Source organism: Scyliorhinus torazame, chromosome 1 (genome assembly GCF_047496885.1).
Source record: "Scyliorhinus torazame isolate Kashiwa2021f chromosome 1, sScyTor2.1, whole genome shotgun sequence".
Lineage (NCBI taxonomy): Eukaryota > Metazoa > Chordata > Chondrichthyes > Carcharhiniformes > Scyliorhinidae > Scyliorhinus > Scyliorhinus torazame.
The window spans coordinates 66,109,764-66,134,013 of NC_092707.1; the positions used below are offsets into that span (position 1 = coordinate 66,109,764).

The window sequence follows — 24,250 nt, forward strand, 5'->3', positions numbered from 1 at the left end:
GAGGGTACGCGTCCAGCTGCATAAACCTGTTGATGGTCTGACTGTGGACGATGACCATCCTATGCTTCTCCCCGGTCTTTACCACCACTACTTGAGCTCTCCAGGGACTGTTGCTAGCTTCAATGACTCCTTCCCTCAGTAGCCTTTGGACCTCTGATCTAATAAAGATCCGATCCGGGGCACTGTACCGTCTGCTCCTGGTGACGACGGGTTTGCAATCCGGGTTGAGGTTCGCAAACAGGGAAGGCGGATCGACCTTAAGGGTCGCGAGGCCGCAGACAGTGAGGGGGGTATAGGGCCGCCGAATTTGAAAGTTAGACTTTGGAGATTACACTGGAAGTCTAAACCTAGGAGTGTGGCCGGGCAGAGGTGGGGAAGGACGTATAGCCGGTAATTTTTAAACTCCCTTCCCTGGACTGTGAGGTTTGCTACACAAAACCCCTTTATCTCTACTGAGTTGGAACCGGAGGCCAGAGAGATTTTTTGATTAACGGGGGGACGAGGAGAGAACAGCGCCTTACCGTGTCGGGGTGCATGAAGCTCTCCGTGCTCCCAGAGTCGATTAAGCAGGATGTCTCGTGCCTGTTGATAAGTACAGTCGTTGTAGTAGTTGAGAGTGTTCGAGGCCGGGACTGATCCAGAGTCACCGAGGCTAATCGCAGCAGTTGAGTGTTTTCTTTGGGCGGTGTGCGGTCAGCCGAGCTGGGGTCCTGGGGGTCCATCCAAGATGGCGGCTCCCATTGGTCGCACATGGCTGGGGGTGCACAAAACGGCGGCGCCCATCCATCTAACGTGGCGTCCGCGGGACAAGATGGTGCCGCCCGGGAGCCGCACGTGGCCCTGGAGTAGGAAGATGGCGGCGCCCGCTGGCCGCACGGGGTCCGTGGAGACGTTTGTGATGACGGTCCGCATTCGCTGCCGGAGACCGTGGCAACCGCACGGGCCTGGCATAACTCCACGAAATGGCCCTTTTTACCGTATCCCTTGCAGGTGGATGCGCGGGCCGGGCAGCCCTGGCGGGGGTGCTTGGCCTGCCCGCAAAAGTAGCAGTGGGGCCCCCCGGTGTTGCCAGGCTGCCTTGCAGCACAAGCTTGTAGGGGGATGGGGAATGTCTTGGGGTCGGCTGCGGAGAGGTTCCACGCTGCCCAGGGGGCTGCCGCGCGGTCGGGAACGTAAGCACGGGCGTTTCTGGAGGCCATGTCCAGGGAGCCGGCAAGGGCCCGTGCCTCCTTGAGACCTAGGGTGTCTTTTTCCAGCAATCGCTGGCGGATCTGGGAGGACAGCATACCTGCCACGAAAGCGTCCCGGATCAAGAGTTCTGTGTGGTCGCTCGCCAAAACTTGTGGGCAGCTGCAGTTTCTCCCCAACACCAGGAGTGCACGGTAGAATTCTTCCAGCGATTCCCCAGGGATTTGTCGCCTCGTTGCTAGCAGATGTCGGGCGTAGACCTGGTTTACTGGGTGGATATAATGTCCTTTTAGCAGCTCTATTGCTGCACCGAAGTCTTCCGCGTCCTCGATGAGGGTGTAAATTCCCTGGCTCACCCTCGAGTGCAGGACTTGCATTTTATGCTCCCCTGTGGGTGTGTTTTCGGCCGTTCCGAGATATCCGTTAAAACACGCCAGCCAGTGCTTGAAGATTGCCGCTGAGTTTGCCGCGTGGGGGCTGAGTTGCAGACACTCCGGCTTGATTCGGAGCTCCATCCTTTTAAATCTAGCTTATTAAATTGATGCACGATCAATGACCACTAATGAGAGGTTGTAGTCCAACTGAAGGCTTTAATAAGCTAGATGTTTCCCCCAGCAGCTCAGGTACAGAATGAAGGCTGCTGGGGCGGCACGGGCTCTTATACCCCGCCTAGCAGTGCGGTGCTACCATACAGCTTGACCAATAGGAAGCATACAATATCTACCAATGGTGTTCCAGCATTACCAGGTACCGTAATACCTCTACACAGACTACCACAGGGGATAAAGGGGTCTTTTTCAGGATGGCAGCCAGTGACTAGTGGTGTGCCTCAGGGATCTGTGCTGGGACCACAACTTTTCACAATATACATTAATGACCTGGAAGAAAGAACTGAAGGCATTGTTGCTAAGTTTGCAGATGATACAAAGATCTGTAGAGGGACAGGTAATATTGAGGAAGCAAGGGTCCTGCAGAAGGACTTGGACAAGCTAGGAGAATGGGCAATGAAGTGGCAAATAAAATACAATGTGGAAAAGTGTGAGGTTATGCAGTTTGGAAGGAGGAATTTAGGCATAGACTATTTTCTAAATGAGAAAATGCTTAGGAAATCAAAAGCACAAAGGACTTGGGAGTCCTTGTTTACGATTCTCTTAAGGTTAACGTACAGGTTCAGTCGGTTGCTAGTAAGGCAAATTCAATGTTAGCATTCATGTCACGAGGGCTAGAATACAAGACCAGGGATGTACTTCTGAGTCAGACCCCATTTGGAGTATTGTGAGTAGTTTTGGGCCCCGTATCTAAGGAAAGATGTGCTGGCCTTGGAAAGAGTCCAGAGGAGGTTCACAAGAATGATCCCTGGAATGAACAGCTTGTCGTATGAGGAATGGTTGAGGACACTGGGTCTGTACTTGTTGGAGTTTAGAAGGATGAGGGGGGATCTTATTGAAACTTACAGGATACTGTGAGGTCTGGATAAAGTGGACGTGGAGAGGATGTTTCCACTTGTAGGAAAAACTAGAACCAGAGGACGCAATCTCAGACTTTAAAACAATCTCAGACCATCCTTTAAAACAGAGATGAGCAGGAATTTCTTCTGCCAGAGGGTGGTGAATCAGTGGAACTCTTTGCCGCAGAAGGCAGTGGAGGCCAAATCACTGAGTCTCTTTAAGACAGAGATAGATAGGTTCTTGATTAATGAGGGGATCAGGGGTTATTGGGAGAAGGCAGGAGAATGGGGATGAGAAAAATATCAGTCATGATTTAATGGTAGAGCAGACTCGATGGGTCGAGTGGCCTAATTCTCCTTCTAAGTTCCTACTTTCCTCTGATGCTGTACCTTTACTTTTCAGCGATACATGAATTTAAATTCTTCATTCATTTATGCAATAGGTTTTCTATCAAATTGTGAACATCATGACAGATGTTGGGAATAGTTCAGGGACCAGGGACTAAATCTTCAAAGAAAACAGAAAATCCACCAATGAAGTCATTTAATATTAATAAAAACATAGGAAGAGAAACTTGTTCCTTCCTCAGAGTAACTTTGTTGTGATGTTTCCAGGCTTTGATATGAAATGTGTTATAAAATGACAGCTCATTGTGCAACAGCTACCTGCTTGGGATTGAAGTCACAGTACGTTTTCTTCATGTCAACAAGCTCCAGTAAACATCTGAACTGAGAATATGAATGATTGTTTATCCTGTAGTGGAATGACTAACGTGACATGTGTCAAAAAGGAACACATGAGCAAACAAACAACATATTTCTGATATGTGATTAACAAGAAAATCACAAGATTCTATAGTGGAGGAAAACATACGGCATCGGTACTTTATTTTTAAATTCCTTCATGGGACGTGAGACCGCTGGCGAGGCCAGCAATTATTGACCACCCCTTGCTCGTCATCTGAAGGGGTGCCCTATATGAAGAGAAACAATGAGAAGATGACTTTGGAGTAACAAAGAGATTCTTTTCCCACAAAAATCATGGATCACTTATCAGAAATTCTAACGCTGAACCAAATTCGCCATATTGGGGATGCATACATTTGCTGTTACCTTTGCGACGTTACTTTTGACTGAAAGAACTTGTCAAGTCTTTTGGATTTACAGGGAAAGAATTGCGAAGACAAAGGTGTCAGCACCGACCTTGTTTACTGAATTGATTATGGAATCAAATCTGATCTGACGCTAATTTTTGAACAAGCTATGAAATGTGGCTATAATGTGACATCTTATACAGTCATTGAAATGTCTTGTAAAAAAACACCAGAGAGCTATGCCATAATCAGAGAAGCATTAATATGTTGTCATTTTTACTGCTCAATAGGAGACACCTGAGGTTCTAAATCAGTTTAGGATTAGATGCTGACAAATAGAAAATTGAAATATTAATGATTCTATTATCACAGGGAAATGAAAATCAATCACACCGAGAACTGCTGTTCAATTTAACACTTTGGCTTTTGACTTCAACCAGGAGCACAGGGTCTTAATTGCAGGTATGGAAGGAGGCAATTCAACCATGCTCTCTGTAGAGTAAGCCAGTTGCCCCCATTCCTCTGCTCTATCCCCCTGGTCCTGCAAGTTGATTTCCACTCAGATTCCCAACCAATTATCTTTTGAAATCATTGATTGTCATCACTTCCCCACCAGAATCAGTGAGTTCCAGGTCACTGCCAGTCGCTGGTTAAAAAAAGTTCTTCCTTGCACCTCTCATGTATCACTTTCCCAAAGCCTTAAATCTGTGAATCCTAGTCCTTATCCCGTCAGCTAATGGAAACAGGTCTTCTTCGTGCACCTGTCACAGTCCTATACACCTCTAGCAAATCTCCCCTCAACCTCCTCTGCTCCAGGGAGAACAATCCCAACCTCTCCAACAAATCTTGTAGCTAAATTCCCTCATCCCTGGAACCATCCTGGCAAATCTCCTTTGCATGTTCTCGAGGGACCTCACATCCTGCCTAAAGTATAGCGGCCAGAACTGAATGCAATTCTCTATTTGTGAATCAACCAGAGCTTTACAAAGGTTCAGCATAGCTTCCTTGTTTTTGTACTCAATACCCTCTATTTATGAAGCTCAATATCCCATACGTTTTGCTAACCACTCTCTCAATGTAGGATCTTCCGGTGCTGGAGGCCCACTCTGGTCTCGACCAGGGTCTGCACGCTTGCGGCCATGGAGCACAACGAGTGGAACATCTCCGTGTGGGACTGCACCACATCACGCTGCGGCTGTGCCACATCAGCCAGTGACTGGGCCACCTCCCTCTGGGACTGGGCCACCTCCCTCTGGGACTGGGCCACCTCCCTCTGGGACTGGGACACCTCCCTCTGGGACTGGGACACCTCCCTCTGGGACTGGGCCACCTCGCTCTGGGACTGGGCCACCCCGCCCAGTGATTGCACACGCCAGCCAGCGCTTGGGCAGTGCCGCCGACCGTCCCAGCCATGGCCAGCCATCACATGGCCTTGCTGAGGAAGGCCGCTGCAATGTCCAGGTGGTTCTGGCACATGACTGCCTGCGAGAGGGCAGCCCTGTCCTGGGCCTCGGCCACCACCTGAACAGAATAACACAGGCCTTGGACGCTGATCCAAAGCTGAAACCATCGCCCCTAATGCCTCCACCCCGGATGCCACCCGCCTGTAGGTGCTGGATGCTCGCCGACATCCCCTCTTGTGGTCCCTGGGTCTCTGACTGCATCTGCACTGTGGCTGGGATTGGATGTTCCAGATGCAGGTTCCAGATGGGGGCAGCACGGTAGCATTGTGGATAGCACAATTGCTTCATAGCTCCAGGGTCCCAAGTTCGATTCCCGGCTTGGGTCACTGTCTGTGCGGAGTCTGCACATCCTCCCCGTGTGTGCGTGGGTTTCCTCCGGGTGCTCCGGTTTCCTCCCACAGTCCAAAGATGTGCAGGTTAGGTGAATTGGCCATGATAAATTGCCCTTAGTGTCCAAAATTGCCCTTAGTGTTGGGTGGGGTTACTGGGTTATGGGGATCGGGTGGAGGTGTTAACCTTGGGTAGGGTGCTCTTTCCAAGAGCCGGTGCAGTCTCGATGGGCCGAATGGCTTCCTTCTGCACTGTAAATTCTATGTCTATGTCTATGTCTATGCCCGGGACCCGTCTGGACGGCAGATGGTTCCTCGGGCCGGCCTGCCCTCCGATCATCCGGCCCCTCGTCTGCTCCTACCTCCACCTGCTGTACCAGATGCGATGTGTGGTGCGCACCAGATAGTGTCCCAGGAGCCTCTTGACTAATGTGCCCAATCGAGTTGACAGTCTCTGGGATGGTAGAGGGTGGAGGAGACAGCTGTGAAGGAAAGTCTGTGTCCTCCTCCTACCCGAGCTCCGGGTGTCCTGTGTCTCGGGCGGAGGGCTGGTGTTTGGGATGCTCTCCCCATCAGTTCTCGGCTGTCTGGGGGGGCACCAGCTCTGGCACTGGCTGGAGGCGGGGGGCTCCGGATGGACTGGCCCCATCTCTGGCAGGTCCTGTAAGACAGAAGATGACTACGATTAGACAATGGGCCGGGGGGGGGGGGAAAGAGGGCTGATTGGGGTGAGAAGGATGTGGGTTGAAAGGGGGGGTGGGTTAAAAGTGGGTGTGGGCTGAGGGGAGGGGGGTGGGCTGAGGGGGGTGAAGGGTAAGGGGGGTGTGGACAGCGGGGTGTGAGGTGAGGGGGGTGAGGCGGTGTGGGCTGAGGGGAGGTGAGGGGTGGGTGGGCTGAGGGGGGTGAAGGGTGAGCGTAGTGTGGGCTGAGGGGCGGGTGAGGGGTGAGGGGTGTGTGGGCTGAGGGGGTGAAGGTGAGGGGTGTGTGGGTTGAGGCGGGGTGGAAACACATACAATGACACCGTTAGACAGTCCGACGCATGTGGCCCAGGGGATGGGTAGATTGTGGCCTCAGTGGCCAGGGTACCTGGCCCTGGCGGCTAACATGGGTGCTGGCATGTGGGGCAGGGTGGGGGTTCGGCCGTCTCCTAGTGGGGGAGGGGCCGGGTTACGGGTGTGTGGGAGGGGCGGGGTTAGTGTCAGGGGCACAGAGAGCAGCCAACTCCCCCTGGTCACCCTGAGGAGGTCGTGGAGTTTCTTCCGGCACTGCATGCCAGTTCGGATGATGTTGCCCACGCCATTGACTGCCTCTGCCACCTGTGCCCAGGCACGGCAAATGGCGGTGCCTGGCAGCCTTCCCGGGCCACGGTCTAATCATGCGTCTTGTCTTGTGTCTTACAGGACCTGCTGGAGATGGGGCGGGTTCATCTGCCGTCTCCCGCCCCCAGCCAGTGCCACAGCTGGAGCCCCCCCCATGAGCCGAGCACTGACGATGAGAGCAGCTCGGACACCAGTCCTCCACCCGATATTCCGGACACCCTGGCGAATCCCACCAGCCCTGTTTTCTGTCACGAGGAGCCCCCACCGGCAGCGAGATTCTCCGTTCCCATGGCTGGAGAATAGGGTTTCCCATTGTGGCCTTCCCACGATGCCGGGAAACCCGCGGGCATGGCTGCCGGCAAAGCAGAGGATCCCAATACGGAGAAACCAGCAGCATGATTTTCCAAAACATTCTGTCAGAAGCTCCATAACCTAATATGTTGGGATGGTGTTGGTTACAGAATGTGCCTGATAAGGGAGTCTTCTCTGTCTTTAGTAACTACTTGCAACTCCATATATATATATATATATATAGAGAGAGAGAGAGAGAGAGAGAGAGAGAAAGAGTAAAGGGCACAGGCAAGGAGCTATCTCCATGTCTAAGGGGAGGCACGGTAGCACAGTGGTTAGCACTGTTGCTTCATAGCTCCAGGGTCCCAGGTTCGATTCCTGGCTTGGGTCACTGTACGGTGTCTGCATGTTTTCCCCGTGTCTGCGTGGGTTTCCTCCAGGTGCTCCGGTTTCCTCCCACAGGTCCCGAATGACGTGCTGTTAGGTGATTTGGACATTCTGAATTCTCCCTCCGTGTACCCGTACAGGCACCGGATTTTCACAGTATCGTCACTGCAGTGTTAATGTAAGCCTACTTGTGACAATAAAGATTATTAAAGAGAGGTCTCAGAATTCAGCCATGATCTGATCTTTGAAGGACTGAATTGTCTCTTTATGCTACTAATTCCTATGTTCCTATGTTGACATGTCTGTGCACAACACCACATTGACCCCAGGTCTGGGTCTTCTTCTTCCATCACAATCTGGGCAGTATTGTACTCAATCCCACATTAATCCTGTATATACCAGACCCTTATACTATTGTATCCAAATCTCCACCAGTGTTCACTCAATATGGCACCTCACAACCTTGGTGTGTTGTCTGCTTTCAACCAACATTTTTAATTCATTCATAAGTGTCACTAGCAAGGCCAGTATCTATCCACGTGTGATTGAGTGGAGTTCAGAGGGCAGGAAGAGTCAACCACATTACTGTGGATCTGGAGTCACAGGTCAGACCCTGTAAGGGCGGTAGATTTCCTCCCACGAAGGACATTAGTGAACCCGATGGATTTTTATGACAATCTGGCAATTTGTGGCTACCATTACTTATATGAGCTTTTTGTTCCAGTTTTATTTAATTAGCTGAATTTAAGTTCCCCAGTTGCTGTATTGAGATACGAATGCTTTCCTCCAGAACATTAGCCTAGGCCTCTGGATTACCAGTCGAGAAACGTAACCACTGTTCTATATAGCCCCTCCCTAGATCTGGACATTTCACCTCTATAATATTGTCTCCTCACTCTTCTATCAACTGAAACTTATCACATATTTTGTCACCTACCAGCATGCCATTAAGTGTTGAGCCTCAGTGAAAGCAGACGCTTTTCTTGGAGGAGTGTAAGATTCCTCTTATCTCTTGCTGATGGATAAGACACTCGGTCCGGTTGAATAGGTGTAAAGCACTCTTTATTTACCTTAAGAATTCACTTGGTACATTTGCACAAAATCAAATCAACAAACTTTCTGTGAGTACATTGAAATGTCCATGAGACACTGTGAGAGCAATAAACTTCCAAATAATAGCGACTCCAGATTTAAAAATTAAAAGTTTATTTTGAAACAGTATAAGCTTTGACCAGCAATTCTCACATTTCTATCTGAAACCATGACCGAGATTCTCCGATCCCACGGCGCAGTCGCCGTGGCGCCTGTCGGGGGCCATTGAAAAGCGCCCCCTCCCGGTGATTCTCCGTGTTCGATGGGCTGAGTGCCCGTCGAGTCCCGCCGGCGTCGTTGCGTAGAGTCCCATGCGGCAGGACCTCAGCATTCTCAGCCATCCTGGTTGGGGGGGGGGGGAGCCGACTCTGGGGGGCCCTCCACGGTGGCCAGGTGGGTGGGCTCATTCTGGGGGTGGGGCCTATGTTCCTCCAAGCTGGGCCCCTGTAGGACTCTGCCATATTGCTCGGGGCCAGCGCGGAGACAGCTGTGGCGCGCATATGTGGACACCCGCCGGCCGTGGCGCGCATGCGCGGACCCTCGCCAGCTGTGGCAGGCCAGATTTCGGCGCCGGAGCAGCGCACAGCACTCCGGCGCCATTCTAGCCCCCTAGGATGGAGCGAATGCCTGGGCCTGGAGGCCCATTGACACCGGCGTCGCTCACACCGGTTTTGACGCTGGGGTCAACACTTGGTCGGGATTTCAGAGAATCCCGGCCCATGACTTTGGCTTTGTGGATATTCCATTTTCTTTCTAAGTACTGAATTTAAAAATGATACTGCATTAATTCTTAAAGGTCCCAAATAAATCAATGAAGCAATTAGCAAGTCAATAAATCTGTAATCTATCAAGGAGGAAAGAATAATCAGCAAGTGGCTTAATCCATTTATGTGGTCACACCTCTTAGCCGGTGTCATGAATCTGCCTAGCAACAGCAGTAAAACAAAGTGAACAAGACATAGTAGGATACGAGATGTCCAGCAACAGGTAGAAATCTGCCTAGAGACCACAGTAGCTAGAATTCAAAAGGCCCCAGTGAGCTGCATCTCTCTCAATAACGAGATTAGAAGACCATTTAGATAATAATAATATGTGAATAGTTTATGAGGAGAAACAGCTTGTAGATGATTGGGAAGGTCAATGAGGTATACGTATGTTAATATATAGTCAAGGAAGTTGATAGGGGCAGACAGCTGAATATACAGAGGCATAATCAAAGAGGAACAGAGGCCTGGATAGAGTGAATGTGGAGAGGCTGTTTCCACTTGGAGGAAAAACTAGAACCAGAGGATACAATCTCAGACTAAAGGGACGAACCTTTAAAACAGAGATGAGGAGGAATTTCTTCAGCCAGAGGGTGGCGAATCTGTGGAACTCTTTGCCACAGAAGGTTGCAGAGGCCAAATCACTGAGTGGCTTTAAAATAGAGATAGATATGTTCTTGATTAATTAGGGGACAAAGGTTATGGGAAGAAGGCAGGAGAATGGGGATGAGAAAAATATCAGCCATGATTGAATGGCAGAGCAGACTTGTTGGGCCTAATTCTGCTCCTATGTCTTATGGTCTTATATTTGACCCGGGAGGCAGATAACATGTAGCTGTCTCAGAAAGCAGACAAGCCAGTTTCCAGCTAGCAAGCCTGAAGGCTGAAGTTTTCCAGCTAGCAACCTAGAGGTCAAATTCACATAAAACAAGCTTCTAAGCCTTAGAGCTAAGGCAATGCAGAAAACCTTGGTAGCGGCAATTTAAAATATCTTCACTGGGCCAGGGAAAGACGATTCCCAGACTTGAGTATCATCCCTGTATTGTGCGGTATCTATAAGCTGGTTATTTAATTTGAATGTTTCTTGGGGAAACGGAGAAGCCTTATGGAGTTCAGGTATCATGGATATATTTTGGAACAAGGGGTACATTGCATATAAACTGGTGTGTGTTTAGCAATTCATACATCTTAATTGCATGAGAGTAGAGTAGTCCAGTTTGTGCGAATTTGTCTTTTCTTTACTTTAATAAATAGTTTTTAATAATTGTCACATGGCGACTGGGCTATTTATTCTCACTGGGGTTTCCCTCGTGTCCTCACAACAAAATAAAACAAAATTATACACCCCCGTAAACCAATGTCCCAAGATGGGATACCTCGCAGATAACAGCAGTGTGCTTTGTGACAGTCGGTAGTTAGAGAACTGGAATTTGCAAGGGCCTTGGCCACCCAGATGTGATCTCAGACAAATCTTGCTGTGTGAGAGATTGATGAAGGGAAGAGCAGAAAAATACAGAAACAAAGAGAATGGTGTCTGTGTAGAACTGCAGCATCAGAAGTTAACTTCCCAGTTAAAAGGAGAACAAAGCACAGTGATGAATAAGAGAAGGGAGGTTAGGAAAGGGCAGATACAAATTGCTCCTTTTAAATTGTCAAAAAATATTTTGGAACTTCAACATTGAATTTTCATTGTAGTCTAAACGTTGCGGTGTTTCGGACTATGGTATGGACGCTTAATCCATTACTGACTGTAACGTCTGGGCTTATATTTCCTCTTGGAAACAAATGAGTGGCTGATGGTGCCACAGCTAATGTTAAACCTTGTGGAGAGGAAAAGATGAAAATTGAGGTGAAGAGAAAAATCTTCAAGTTGGAAAAATTATTGATGAGGTAACAACCTCATCCATCATCTTTTTTTCATCTGTTCCAATTATTCTTACAAACCAAATCATCTGTGGAGTGTTGCACAGAATATCCACCGTGAAATGATAAATTTTGTAACTTTTTTCTCTTAACCGTGCCACAGTAATTAGGTTCTGGAAAATAAAATGGCAGGGAAACTTATCTTTAAGACCAGCTGTCTGTCCCAACAATAACCAAATTCATGTCTGCTGACGCACAATAATCATCTCTCTGCTTAGACACAGGCTGACAAATTTTCAAAATTCATAGCAGTTTTTGTTGAAATTCATCTGACAACAAGGACTCTCCCCTCGGGTCAATACTTGAAAGGAAGTCAATTTGACAAAGCTTCCATGTTCATATTTTATTGTTCCTCCAAGCAAGGTAAAGGAATTTGACTGTGCCACAGTGTAGAGGGTAAGTACTTGTTTACCAATGTAGACCAAGAAAATAAACTCTTTGTGTAGCTTTTTGGACCCATTCTCCAGGCACTTCCAAGTAGACAGAACATAGATTATCTGAAGGGTAAGCCTCCCATTACTCCTCCCAATGATGTGCTTCAATACAAATTTAACCTATCCCATACAGCTGTATGTGTCAAAACTAAGATATTCCCTATATAATAATTGACAGAGAAAGGGTGTTTTAAAACATTTAGCTGGCCAATTTACCCTTACACGATACTGACAGTTTAGTGACTCATGTTCCATGATGCCAACATAATTCTAATTGGAATATTTTGTCAGCAGCTGTTCAAAGAAATAAAAAGAAACACAACTTTTCAGGAAGTAATTGCCCTTTTATTAAACAATTTTCTTATACCAAATTTTGAAACGTATAACATTTTAATAAAAAAATTAAACATAGATATATTTATTCAGTATTGCAAATAATTTAAAAATAAAAGTTTGTTCATGCACTAAAAGCAACTCGCAAATCTGATCTGCTTATGTTTAAATAAAACTTAAAATCCAGACTTTTAAAATGCATGCATAACAAGTTAAAGAGTAAAGTTTTTGTTTGGTCTTTGTTAGAAGTCTACCCAACATTTGTTCATTATGTGTGTTTCAATGTTTAAAATTCATCCACTTTGCATGCTGAAAGTAGTGTTGAAATTCTTTTTTCAAAATAAATTTAGAGTACCCAATTTTTTTTCCAATTAAGGGGCAATTTTAGCGTGGTCAATCCTCCCAGCCTGCACATCTTTGGGTTGTGGGGGGTGAGACCCACGCAGACATGGGGAGAATGTGCAAACTCCACACGGACAGTGACCCGGGGTTGGGATTGAACCTGGCACCTCAGCGCTGTGAGGCAGCAGTGCTAACCACTGCACCACCGTGCTGCCCATAGTGTCCAAGTTCTTGATGTTTGTTTCACGTGACTCAGTTCGGTAAAAATATAGTGGCCTTGACAAATTACACCATGTAGTAATTGCTTATTCGCTCCTAAAGTACTGTCTGAAAAGGCACTAAACCAGCAGTGGCAGTAATCCATTTTCATAAACAGCCCAATGTCACCATTGAAAAAGCAGAGAGTGGAAATTCAGATGAATACATGAAGCATTCAGATGAAATGGTCCACCAAGTTACCGTAGGTTCCCGTTACACTTACCACTAACATAAGCCTCACTGAGTTTCACACTGGCGCTTAATGGGCGGAATTCCCCTCCCCCCATGGTTGCCCGCCATTGGCCGGCTGTCAGTGGGCTTTCCCGGGGAATCCGCAACAGAGGTTACCATCGGCAGGAATGGGCAGAAAATGTTGGCCATAGTATAACTTAACCAGCGGCAGAAAAATCCGTTACAGTATTGTTACCGCGGCGGCACTGCTCCAAGAAGCTGTTTTCCGTTGGTTTTGTTTTAAACACCTTCCAACTTGAAATAAAATATTTTATTAAGGTAAGTTCTCAGCCAGGCCCTGAAATTACAAGAATGTAGCCAATTTTCTGGGATTGTGTGGCCTCAGAAATAGAGAGGCCCAGATGATTGTTCAGAATTGAGGCTGTTACCTTCAAAATGAGAATTTGTTTTTGGTCATGATATGTATGAAAATCTAGTCAAAAATATCCAAATCAAATCGCCAAGAAATCTAGCACGGCATGAAGAGTTTTTGATTGTCATTACAGAGTGGAAAGTCCATTCCTGTAGAGACACATGCCACTTCCCCAAACCAAAGCTCAGTGATCCACATGTGCGTCCAGGAGTTCAACCAGTTTTAATTGCACAGCTTTCTGAAGCTGCATCCCACTGTTTGCTAAGCTAGAGCCACTTTGCCTGTTGCATTGTTCGCAGAGCTACCGGAAATTGGAAGATAACAAAAACGTAGGCCTGAGTAACAGATTCAACCCTCCATTGACCATTAGCAAACCTGCCTGGCTACTCAGTCGGTTATATTCCCTTGGAAGACTGTGGACTTGCCAAGCGCAGGTTTTGAATTACGGATACGAAATTGCAGATAAAAACAGAAAATGCTGGAAATAACTCAGCACATCAGGTAGCGCCTGTGGCAATGGAGTTAACAAATATCAGCTTGACAAAAGAGTCAGCAATCTGAAATTTTAGGCAGGACTTTCCCCCCCCTTAAGGGGATGGAGGCAGGTGGGCGTAAAAATTCACATCGTCTGCTGGTGCGTTGGTTTGTTGGCAACATCGTCCCCTTGGGCTGTTTCTCCGAGGCAGGATTGGCTTTCAGGTAAGTAAATAGCCACTTATGGCCAATTACAGAGGCTGATTGATCCCCTAAGATGTTCTGGATGGGATCACCTGTCGGGAGATGGCTTCCCAGCATTAAATTGAGAAGATCAATGCTCCAGGTGGACTTTGAGGCCCTCCTCACCCAGAGCTTCGTCTGTAGATCCCCTGTGGAGGGCCTTCCTGTCCAAAATGGTGGCCTGTCTGCTGTAGCTATTTTCTATTTAAAAATAAAACTTTTAAATGTTGCAGAGAGGGTACCCAAGATAGCAGTGCCCTCTTTTTCTTATCTGAATGGCAGGCTGCTGCTCCTTCTGTGTTGGAGGACCTCCAATTAGCCCTCCAGCTTTGAGAGTCTGCGACAGAGGATGAGCCCGCCATCTGTCCTCCAACTGGACAATTAGGGAAAAATCACTGCCAGGTGTCTGTTTCCCCACATAGTGCAGGCTTGTGACACCCATTTGACCCTGATATTGGAGCCCTGACCCCAGAGGTAAACATCTGCCCGTGAACTCTATTTCTTGCTCCAGCAATTTCTCTTTATATATTGGATCACTGAGTCAGCCACAGAGCTTTGGCTTGCTTACCATCCCTCTCACCCTCTTGCAATGAGGATAGGGTGGAAGCTCTGACTTTGCAGTGTTCAATGCCGTACTTTTATCTGAACTTTGTGGTGCTGTAGGACAGTAGCTACCTATTACCCACTGGTAAAAACGTTTGGCTGTCCCTGTTGGAGAAAACTGTAGCAGAACAGGAAGGTGTTAAATCACACTCATGCACTTTTGAATGTGCAAATGCACAACTCTTCCCTCCAAGAGATAACAAATGAACATTTTCCACTCGCTCTGACCAAAAACGAAAACTTGTAAGAAAAATTGAGTTGTTGATGTTTCATTCTACAAACAAGCCCACTTCAAAGACCAACCAAAAAGGTTACTGTTGCTTTAAAAATATAACATCTACATATTTGAAAATTACATTTTGTTTAAAGCATTTTATTACCCATTAGTTAGCAACATTAAAAAAACTTTTGACACACCTCCCTTTATTTATTTAAGAAAATAATAATGAAGAGCCCTTTCAACATATTGTTCATTTTAGGATATACCATCTATAGCAGCAACTTGCATAGTAAAAGGCCATATGAAACACTCTTTGTTGATGACTTGGAATCTGTTACTTGTTGACATATGGTCACTTTCACTACAACGATGAATCACAGTAATTGAAGTCCTAGTTAACCTCTGCCTAAAGCCTTTATATGTTTAATATGCAGCCATCACCACTGACAAGACCATCAAAGTCTTTGTTGGCGTCTCAGGTGGAATTCAGGCAGTGTAGCGGGAATTGGAAAGCTCAGAAGTTGCCTCTTCTTACAGACTTCAAAATCAAAATGATAGTTGAAGGAATCTCAGTGGGCAGAAATGTATGAAGTCTCAGTGAAGACAGTTCCTTTCTCTATTCAACATGTTTATTGGTTATTTTGGTTTAGATGAACTAAAGAGCAAAAACAGACTGCTAAATTGAAAGAAAAAGATTGTTTTTAAAAAGTCCTAAGATCAACCATACAATGATAGGAAATAAATGTCACCGGCTGCATTTCTCACAATGAGATACAAAGTCTTCTGTGGTTTGGTTCGATATTTTTTGTTTTGCCAAGTCTTGTAAACATGACACAGCTTGGGAACAGGTTGAAGCTAGTTGACAGGGTATGTCTGATATATTTTCCTGCACATGCAGATTTACTTCCAGTTCATATGCCAAGCATGTGACCTTGTCTGCTGCTTTTACCACCCTCTAATATTACTTCTATTCTCACTGCTCAATGGGGTTTTGCTGGATTGAGAAAATGGCCTGAATTCTAAATTCAGCACTAATTCAACCAGACACAATTCACTGCATACACACACAAACAGGACACAGTGTAGATTATATATACTATTGCAACGTAACAACACTTCTATTAAGTTGAACTTTGGATGGGCATACGCGACATAGATTATAAGTAGATTATTACTTTGATAGGAGTTACAAAAAGAGGATAATAGCATTTGTTTTACATTTTCATCAATTCTATAAATATAAATTTAAATTCACACTTCATGAATTAGAGAGCAGTGAAATGGCTCACTCACAGATAGCATATCTTCGGAATGGGGTGAATTTTTTTCTGAACTTCAGTTGAGTTCAACTATCTACTGATATTTGTAATTCATACATCACACTTATGCACAACTTTAACATAATATGCTGTTCTCCTATTGATTATGCATTGACAAGAACAGACAAAGTACAAAATTAAAGACATTCATTACTGATATCATAGCCCACACTGGGATGAAGAAACATTGGTGACACAGTTAAAGTAACATTTCCTGCACTGATGCAAACTCAAAATCATTTTATCAAATAAAACACGCACTTGCCAAACATGTATTTCATATCTATTCATGCAGAGAAATAAATCTATTGCACAGAAAACACTTTGGTGGGTTACAGTTCAAACACTGGGCTTTCTCTGTTGGGTTACCTGTATTGTGATGATAACCCTACTCAATATTTCGAGTGGCTTAGCGGAGAATTAAGATGTCACTGGAGTTACAGAAAACATCCTTAGCTGATGGATGTCACTGGATCTTCCAGTTAATGCACGGGAAGAATGAACAAACTTTAGGGCAATACCCTAAATCTGAACTTCCTTTTTGTATTTTTCTTACAAAATGTATGTACACATCTCTTTAAATTATCTAATGCTAACTAAAAAAAAGAACTGCTAAAAGTATTATAACTACAAGTGCCTTGAGTAGGTAAGTTCGCATTGTTTCAGTTTGCTGTGATAATATTGCACAGTGTAGATGCTATTGCTGCAATAAATAACACATTTTTAAGGTAAATTATCAATCCAACAGCTCAGTTTTAATTTCTGATTCAATAGTAGGGACCTACTGAGGAAGTGTCCCTCAGTAACGCTATCGTCAGTGAATTGGGCTGAATTTTGAGATCTATTGCCCAGCACAAATGGGTGGTTTGTCCTATGGAATGGAAGAATTTGTGTCTCTTTACCACCCTCACTAAGGTAATTTCCATTTTGCCAGGGTCCTCTGAATAAGCAACCTAGGTAGCCAATTGTCGAGGGCAGATCACCTGATTTTAAATTACGCCCCTACAATGTCAATGGCACTTGACACTATTTTTGAACTAAACATGCAGCCTGCATGCTCTGTCTAATATTAGTGAGTGAAGAGGAACCAATGCGTAAACCTTCACTTTACATTTACGAGGTCAGGAGAAAAAGGAGTGCTCCACAAGGCTGCTTTGCTGCCACTTCAGAATCCCTTTCCTTTATCCCCCCCACCCCAATGATTGGAGCTCACCTTCCATGGATCTACCTTCGAGCAGCCTGGAGGCTATTGTGCATTGCCTGATATTGCAGGTTGCCTTGGGGCACTTCAATTCTCCATTTTCAGCCTGCTGACCCAATACTAATCAGTCCCTGCCTGAAAATTGAATGGGCCTCCTACCGGAATGATTAGGCAGCTGGCCTGTGCACACCGCCTGTCAGTCACCTGCAGTCCACTCTGGAAGGGAAAACAATCCCATTCTCTCAAGCAGCATGCAATCTGATTAGCTGGGCTGCAAGCAAGGGTTTCTCTATCTGATTGTATGGAAGATTAGCTTGTTTGTGGAATAGACATGAAATAATTCTTTGAAACAGTTTCTTCCAGCTGAGTTTGAACTGGTATTTTAAGCATCGTAGGGAGCCTATACGTTCGCAGCACCTGAATTTACACCTTGGGATACTAATGCTTAGTAGGTTTGTCTGAGCTCTCTCTCTGCTATTTTAGCAGGGGCATTAATCTCTTCAAAATAAATTGGTTATTGCTTTCACTAATATAGCAGAGGAAGGGATCACATATGAAGGCGCATCACGTGGCATATTTTCAGGACCTAAGGACTAAACGCAGTGCTCTTAAGCATAAAATTCTGATTTTCTGTCAGGTTGAAATTCACTTCCTTTAATACAAGCTATTCTATTGTCTATGCCAAACATTGAGCAGATAATTTAATGGTCATGACTGCACTTCAACACACATCATGGAACAGCCCATTGAGAATTGAATGTATCATAAATATTGCTGTAAACTAAAGGAAATATTTGGAACTTAAGACATTTTCAACATTATCTTGAATTTTGCTTTATGTAGAATGTCAAATAATAGGCTTTTTCATTTGAACAAGAAATTAATTACATGTCCGGGTTATCTAAAGTGTTAAATTAAATTGGGGCTTTAAAGAAAATTTTTAATCTACCAAATGTCTTTTGACATGTGCTGAGATATCTAGCTGCATTTTTAAGTGTACATTTTGCCCTTATAAATGGTTCTGGAAGATGCAATCATTATTACATCCCTAAACAAAAATGTGTTGATGCTTTTTATATATAATTAAAACTAGAGTTAATAGAGTGATTATTGACAGTTCAACTACACTAAATCAGTGACAATGCTAGAGTCTCATACTTAAACCTAAGCCACAGCATTAACTGTGATGGTAACCTGAGTTGTTTGCTACAGCTCAATATGCTATTTCATTAGCCTTTGTGTACCTCCAGATTTTCTATGAAATACAAAGATTGTCAGGACCACAGTAAATGGGTTAAAATATTAATAATAGAATTAAAGTGTATATGATTTGCTTTCAAATTTAATAAATATTTGATGTCTTGTTGAGATACAAAATAAAAAGCATTTTGCAAATATAAAGTTTGTCTGTTCTGTCCTCAAACCATTTCCTCCCCTGCCACTTCTAACTTCTACCTCTAACTTCTACACACTTCAGTGACAATCGATTGTTCATTGTGTTGGTGGTTGGAAAGGTTAATATCCCACGCTTAATTTCATAGTAAGAAAGCTTATAATATTACCACAGAACGTGATTGAAAACATCCTCCAGTACTGACACTGGCTGGCTGTCAACCATCTACCGGTGCAAACTATATTTTCCTGTCAAGTGTATTCAATTTAATAAGAAAAAGAATCCTTTCTCTTCTTAGAAGTCGTTAGGACCCTGAAACCTCCAACAATTTAGTTTGGTTTCCTCGAACGTTTTCTCATGTTCACATAGCAAACACCATCAACAGCGGCAATAAAATCCAGTGCTGGAAATATCATTGCCCTGTACCTCATAAACTTTTTTTTTTCTATCCTCTGTAAATTAATGAAAGTTATTACAGTAAACTATGCAAAAATATATCTCTGCAATTTTAGTAAAGCAACAAGCTAGGTTTCCTCGCAATGTATTTTGCTAAAAGAAAAGTAAATGTGTTTTAAAACTGTTGACTAGGGGCATGGAAACATCATTCTGACAAATTGAGAATGAATCCAAACCACTAACATTGCCATTCCTTTCCTCCTTAAAGACGATGACAGAGTGAAAACTTGGCTTCAGGTCAAGCGAGTTTTCATACTGGTCACTGGAAAGCTAAGCACAGGGCTTGAACAGGATAAAGTCTTCTTTTTTCCATCAAACCTATGATAAACCTGTATTTGTGCTCCTTACCATTCTAGGAAGTTATAAGAACATAGAACATACAGTGCAGAAGGAGGCCATTCAGCCCATCGAGTCTGCACCGACCCACTTAAGCCCTCACTTCCACCCTATCCCCGTAATCCACTAACCCCTCCTAACCTTTTTGGTTACTCAGGGAAATTTATCATGGCCAATCCACCTAACCTGCACGTCTTTGGACTGTGGGAGGAAACCGGAGCACCCGGAGGAAACCCACGCAGACACGGGGAGAACGTGCAGACTCCGCACAGACAGTCACCCAGTGAGGAATCGAACCTGGGACTCTGGCGCTGTGAAGCCACAGTGCTATCCACTTGGCTACCGTGCTGCTCTGAAATACAGAAGGAAAATCTGTAATATTGCTGTAAAAACCTCCGGAAGAAATGAGAATACAATATCCAGAACCCTTCCACTCACCGGTCATTATTTCTCCCCCCTCTCTTTACACAAACATGTTTGGATTCACTCTGCCAAAATCAGAGCTCCTCCAGTCTTCACAATGTGGCTATGCCTCTGCAAAAGTGTCTGGCATACTGTAGATTTCATCTGCCAGTGACGCACTTAGTGACATCCTTATGGGTGCTGTTCATCAACATTGGAAAAGTTTTATAAAATGAAAGTGGTCACATTACCGTGCATTTTGAAAATCCATGCATCATCATGCATCTAATTCCCTGTATTCCTGTGCAGGCTGGATGTTCCTTCAGGGACTCCAAAATCAATAGGACTACCATGCATTTGGGCTGCTGTCTATCAGTTTCTCGGAATTGTCCAGGTGTAGGCTGATTTGAGGCTGCTGCGCTCTTATTTCATCCCACTTCTCAGCACCTGATTTGCTGCTATGAGCATTACACTGATGATGAAAGCTATAGCGAACGCACAGATGAGACTCTTTCTTACACACGTCTGCTTGATCTGCTGTGTTGAGCATGCTGGAGATAAAAACCAAAAAATAGTTTATTCTCTCAATTCACTTCAAAACAGCCCCACGTCATTTTGCTCAGAGCTATATCTAGTGACCCAGCTGGGGAGTGAATGAAACCTGTCCAGCGAGCGCAAATCAGTTCGATTGTCGGTTGAAAATTGTGACTTTCTGCTTGGAACTCAAAGTGTGTGACAATGTTAGAAATGCAGGTCCCTTTAAGAGTAAACTAGGACTAGCTTCAGAGTGAATTGAGAATAGGGTGACGGTCATCGAAGTTAGGACACAAGAGCTGGGTTGTTCTCCAGTAGGGAAGTTGGACAGGGAGAAGATCCAGAAGGGGAGAGTGGAAACCAGTGTGTGTACTGATCTATTGTTTCACAGTAAAACAGTCATGAATCATCATGGGTGGCACGGTAACACAATGGTTAGCACTATTGCTTCACAGTGCCATTGTCCCAGGTTCGATTCCTGGCTTGGGTCACTATCTGTACGGAGTCTCCTCGTGTCTGCATGGGTTTCCTCCGGGTGCTCCGGTTTCCTCCCACAAGTCCTGAAAGATGTGCTTTTTAGGTGAATTGGAGATTCTGAATCCTCCCTGTGTACCTGAACAGGTGCCAGAGTGTGGCAACTAGGGGCTTTTCACAATAACTTCATTGCATGTTAATGTAAACCTACTTTTGACACTAATAAAGATTATTATTATTAGGATGTCTTCTGCTGCCTACTTCAGTAAATGGAGATTCACCTGTTTAACAGTATGTTTTAAATGTCTGTTACATGCAAGGACAAATATGCATAGATGTTAACTAATGTATAACGGTACACACATATTAGCAATTCATATGCTAAAAAATTCAAATGTACTTAAAAGTTTTAAATTTCAAGAGAAGGGGTAATTCTAGAGTCAATAGTACCTCATCTCCTGAGGGATTATCACTTGTCCTGGAAGCAATAAATGCACCTTCCATACCACAAACTCCACAGAAACAAAAAGTAGTGTTTAATTGAAAAAAATCCCATGTAAATCTGTATTACAAATAAAATCTAAGACAGTGAAAAGTTGATCTCTCAGACTTTGAGGATTTGTACCATTAAAAACTGCTCAGGGATAATTTTCAATTTTGTTTTTAGTGTTATAGCGACTCTGTATTCCCTCTTCTCACCATCTGAATGAACCACTTATTTTGATGAATGTAGAAAATTACATTTAATTATGATACCTAGCAAGTTTGAAATTGTTTCAGAAAGTTATTTATGAACCAACTTGCCAACGTTAACAAGCTTGCAAGTATAATTGGATTTAATATTTAAGTGAGAGCAAATGTAACTCAATTCATCCATCAAATTCTCTAATTTTTCTTGATATTCGAAAGGAGACGTCAAGCATTCTGTTAATTTCACTCACATTGTTCTTGGGGGGTTTAAAAGAAGTTTCTACTGTCCATTTAGCATCAGTGGAAAATATGGAAAGGATTTCTGCCAATTCCAACCCACAATTAAGAATTCCTATAGTGATCACATTCTCCTCTTGTCTGCGTGGGTCTCACCCCCACAACCCAAAAGATGTGCAGGGTAGGTGGATTGGCCACGCTAAATTGCCCCTTAATTGGAAAAAAAATAATTTGACATTCTAAATTTATTTTGAAAAAAGAAGAATTCCTATAGTGATGTTGCCTACTGTTACTTTTCAAGAACAATCTATTGTTGGGACATGATATTTAATCTTAAAGCTTACTTATTCAGAACGGTGTGGTAATGTAACATCTCAATGCTGTCAACACTGTGCTACAGGCTGGTAAGGAGTGGGCAGAGCCTTGTAGTACTTCACATGCTGACCTCAAATCATGCCTGAGGGTGCGGTGGTAAGCAGGGTGAGGCTGTTCATGTTGGAGGAGGACAAATCAGAGTGGGAGTCATTACAGTTGTACTCCTGTACAGTTCCTAGGTCAGCCAAGGCAGAGGGGATGTCTATTAGTTAATTATTCCCCTCAACCCCCACTCAACTGAGGGTGGCATGGTAGCACAGCGGTTAGCACTGTTGCTTCACAGCGTCAGGGTCCCGGGTTTGATACCCGGCTTGGGTCACTGTCTGTGTCGAGTCTGCACGTTCTTCCTGTGTCTGTGTGGGGTTCCTCCGGGTGCTCCAGTTTCCTCCCAAAAGTCCCCAAAGATGTGCAGGTTAGGTAATTTGGACATTCTGAATTCTCCCTCTGTGTACCCGCAGGCGGCGGAGTGTGGCGACTAGGGGCTTTTCACAGTAACTTCATTGCAGTGTTGATGTAAGCCTACTTGTGACAATAAAGTTTATTCTTATTATTATAGTGTGGAAGACACATACAGGAACCAAGGAAACACAAATTTAAAATGCGGGCAAGGTAGGACTTCTTATTTTCTGTTCTTTATGGAGCAAGTGCTCAATCCAATGGCTTTAATTGATACTCAGAAACATTTGGAAAATATTGCAAATGCTGGAATTTGAAATGAAAGTAAAAAAATGCTGCAGATACATAACAGGTCAGGCAGAATCAACGGACAGAGAAATAGAATTATTGTTTCAGGTTGCCGACCTATTGGCAGAACTGGAAGCCTGTCAGTCAGGCTGGGCTTTGGGCAGAAACCCATTTGGTAACCTGACATGCACATGGTGACGTGAAAACTCCACTGTGTGTGGGCAACTCCAACTGCTGGGCTTCCCACACCTTACTGACGCCCCGCCCCACGCCTGGTGGGTCAGGTGCTAAAATCTAGACCATTAACTTTGTTTCACGCTCTGCTGCCAGACCTGCTGAGTATTTCAAAAAAATAAAATGCTGGAGAAATATCCATCCATTTATCACATCTTATCAGAAAGTGAGACATCCATTCAGTTGCACTTGGTGGATTTATGTCTGTTGTAGCGATTTACTTGAAGCCAGAAACAGATTGTGCAGTATTACACTGGACTTACTGTCAATGTCAACAGGACATTCATCTGGGTTTACAACATGGCCTGCTTCTTCTGTCATGATTATATTTTCTATATCCTTCATTGACAAATGTTCACAGAATGCCTCGTAAAGGAGTCTCTTCAGCTCTTCTACTGTCATTCTCTGCATATCGCACTGCGGGACAAACCACATATATAAAGTTGAGAACCCCAGAAATAGTATAATTACACCCATTAAATTGATAGCAACAACAATTGTAATTTATCTCTTTCAATGGCACCCTGTGGTTTGTTGATTGTCACTTAATTGTAACTTGAATTGGAACCTTTGTTGAGTGTCTTGCCTTTTTCTGCACATCTGGACATTCTGGCCACTGTAATGCTTCTACAATAATTAATAGTATCTGATGGTTAAACTGAAATCATGGGCTGGATTGTCCGTTTCTGAGGCTAAGTACCGGCGCCAATGGAGAATCCGTGGTGTTCCATAATGAGAAAATCGGCGCGAATCCCTCACCGATTCCGGTAATGGTGAGGGGATAGCACCAGTTGAACGCTTGGAGAATCGCCGGGTCCTGCAACACACATGAGCAGGGCTGACAAGCTGCAGCCGCGCATGCCTACACCCCCACTGGTCGCACAGGAAAACATAGCGCCGGCCGAGCTGGACCATATACCTGTCCACCCCGACCCCACAGCCCACCCCCAGGCCACCCCCCACAACTCCCCCCAGCACCAGCAGAAGCACGGATCTCGGTCGAGTGTGTCATGGCTGGACGTTATCCGCAGCCGGCACGCCAGGCTCACGACCGCTGGGATCACACGTGGCCCGCGCCATCGGGAATTCGGTCCATCAGAGGCAGAG

General features: G+C 44.8%; 1 protein-coding gene across 1 annotated transcript in view; it reads right to left on the reverse strand.

The window, feature by feature from the left end:
* Nucleotides 1-12,076: 12,076 nt before the first annotated feature.
* Nucleotides 12,077-24,250, reverse strand: part of LOC140408622 (calcium-binding protein 7) — a 129,371-nt gene continuing 117,197 nt past the window's right edge. Inside the window, exons 4-5 of the mRNA XM_072496082.1 lie at nucleotides 23,407-23,560; nucleotides 12,077-20,466 (exon numbers count right to left, since the gene is read on the reverse strand). Of these exons, the coding sequence (XP_072352183.1) occupies nucleotides 20,339-20,466; nucleotides 23,407-23,560 (282 nt within the window). The 3' untranslated portion in view covers nucleotides 12,077-20,338. The remainder of the gene's footprint in view (nucleotides 20,467-23,406; nucleotides 23,561-24,250) is intronic.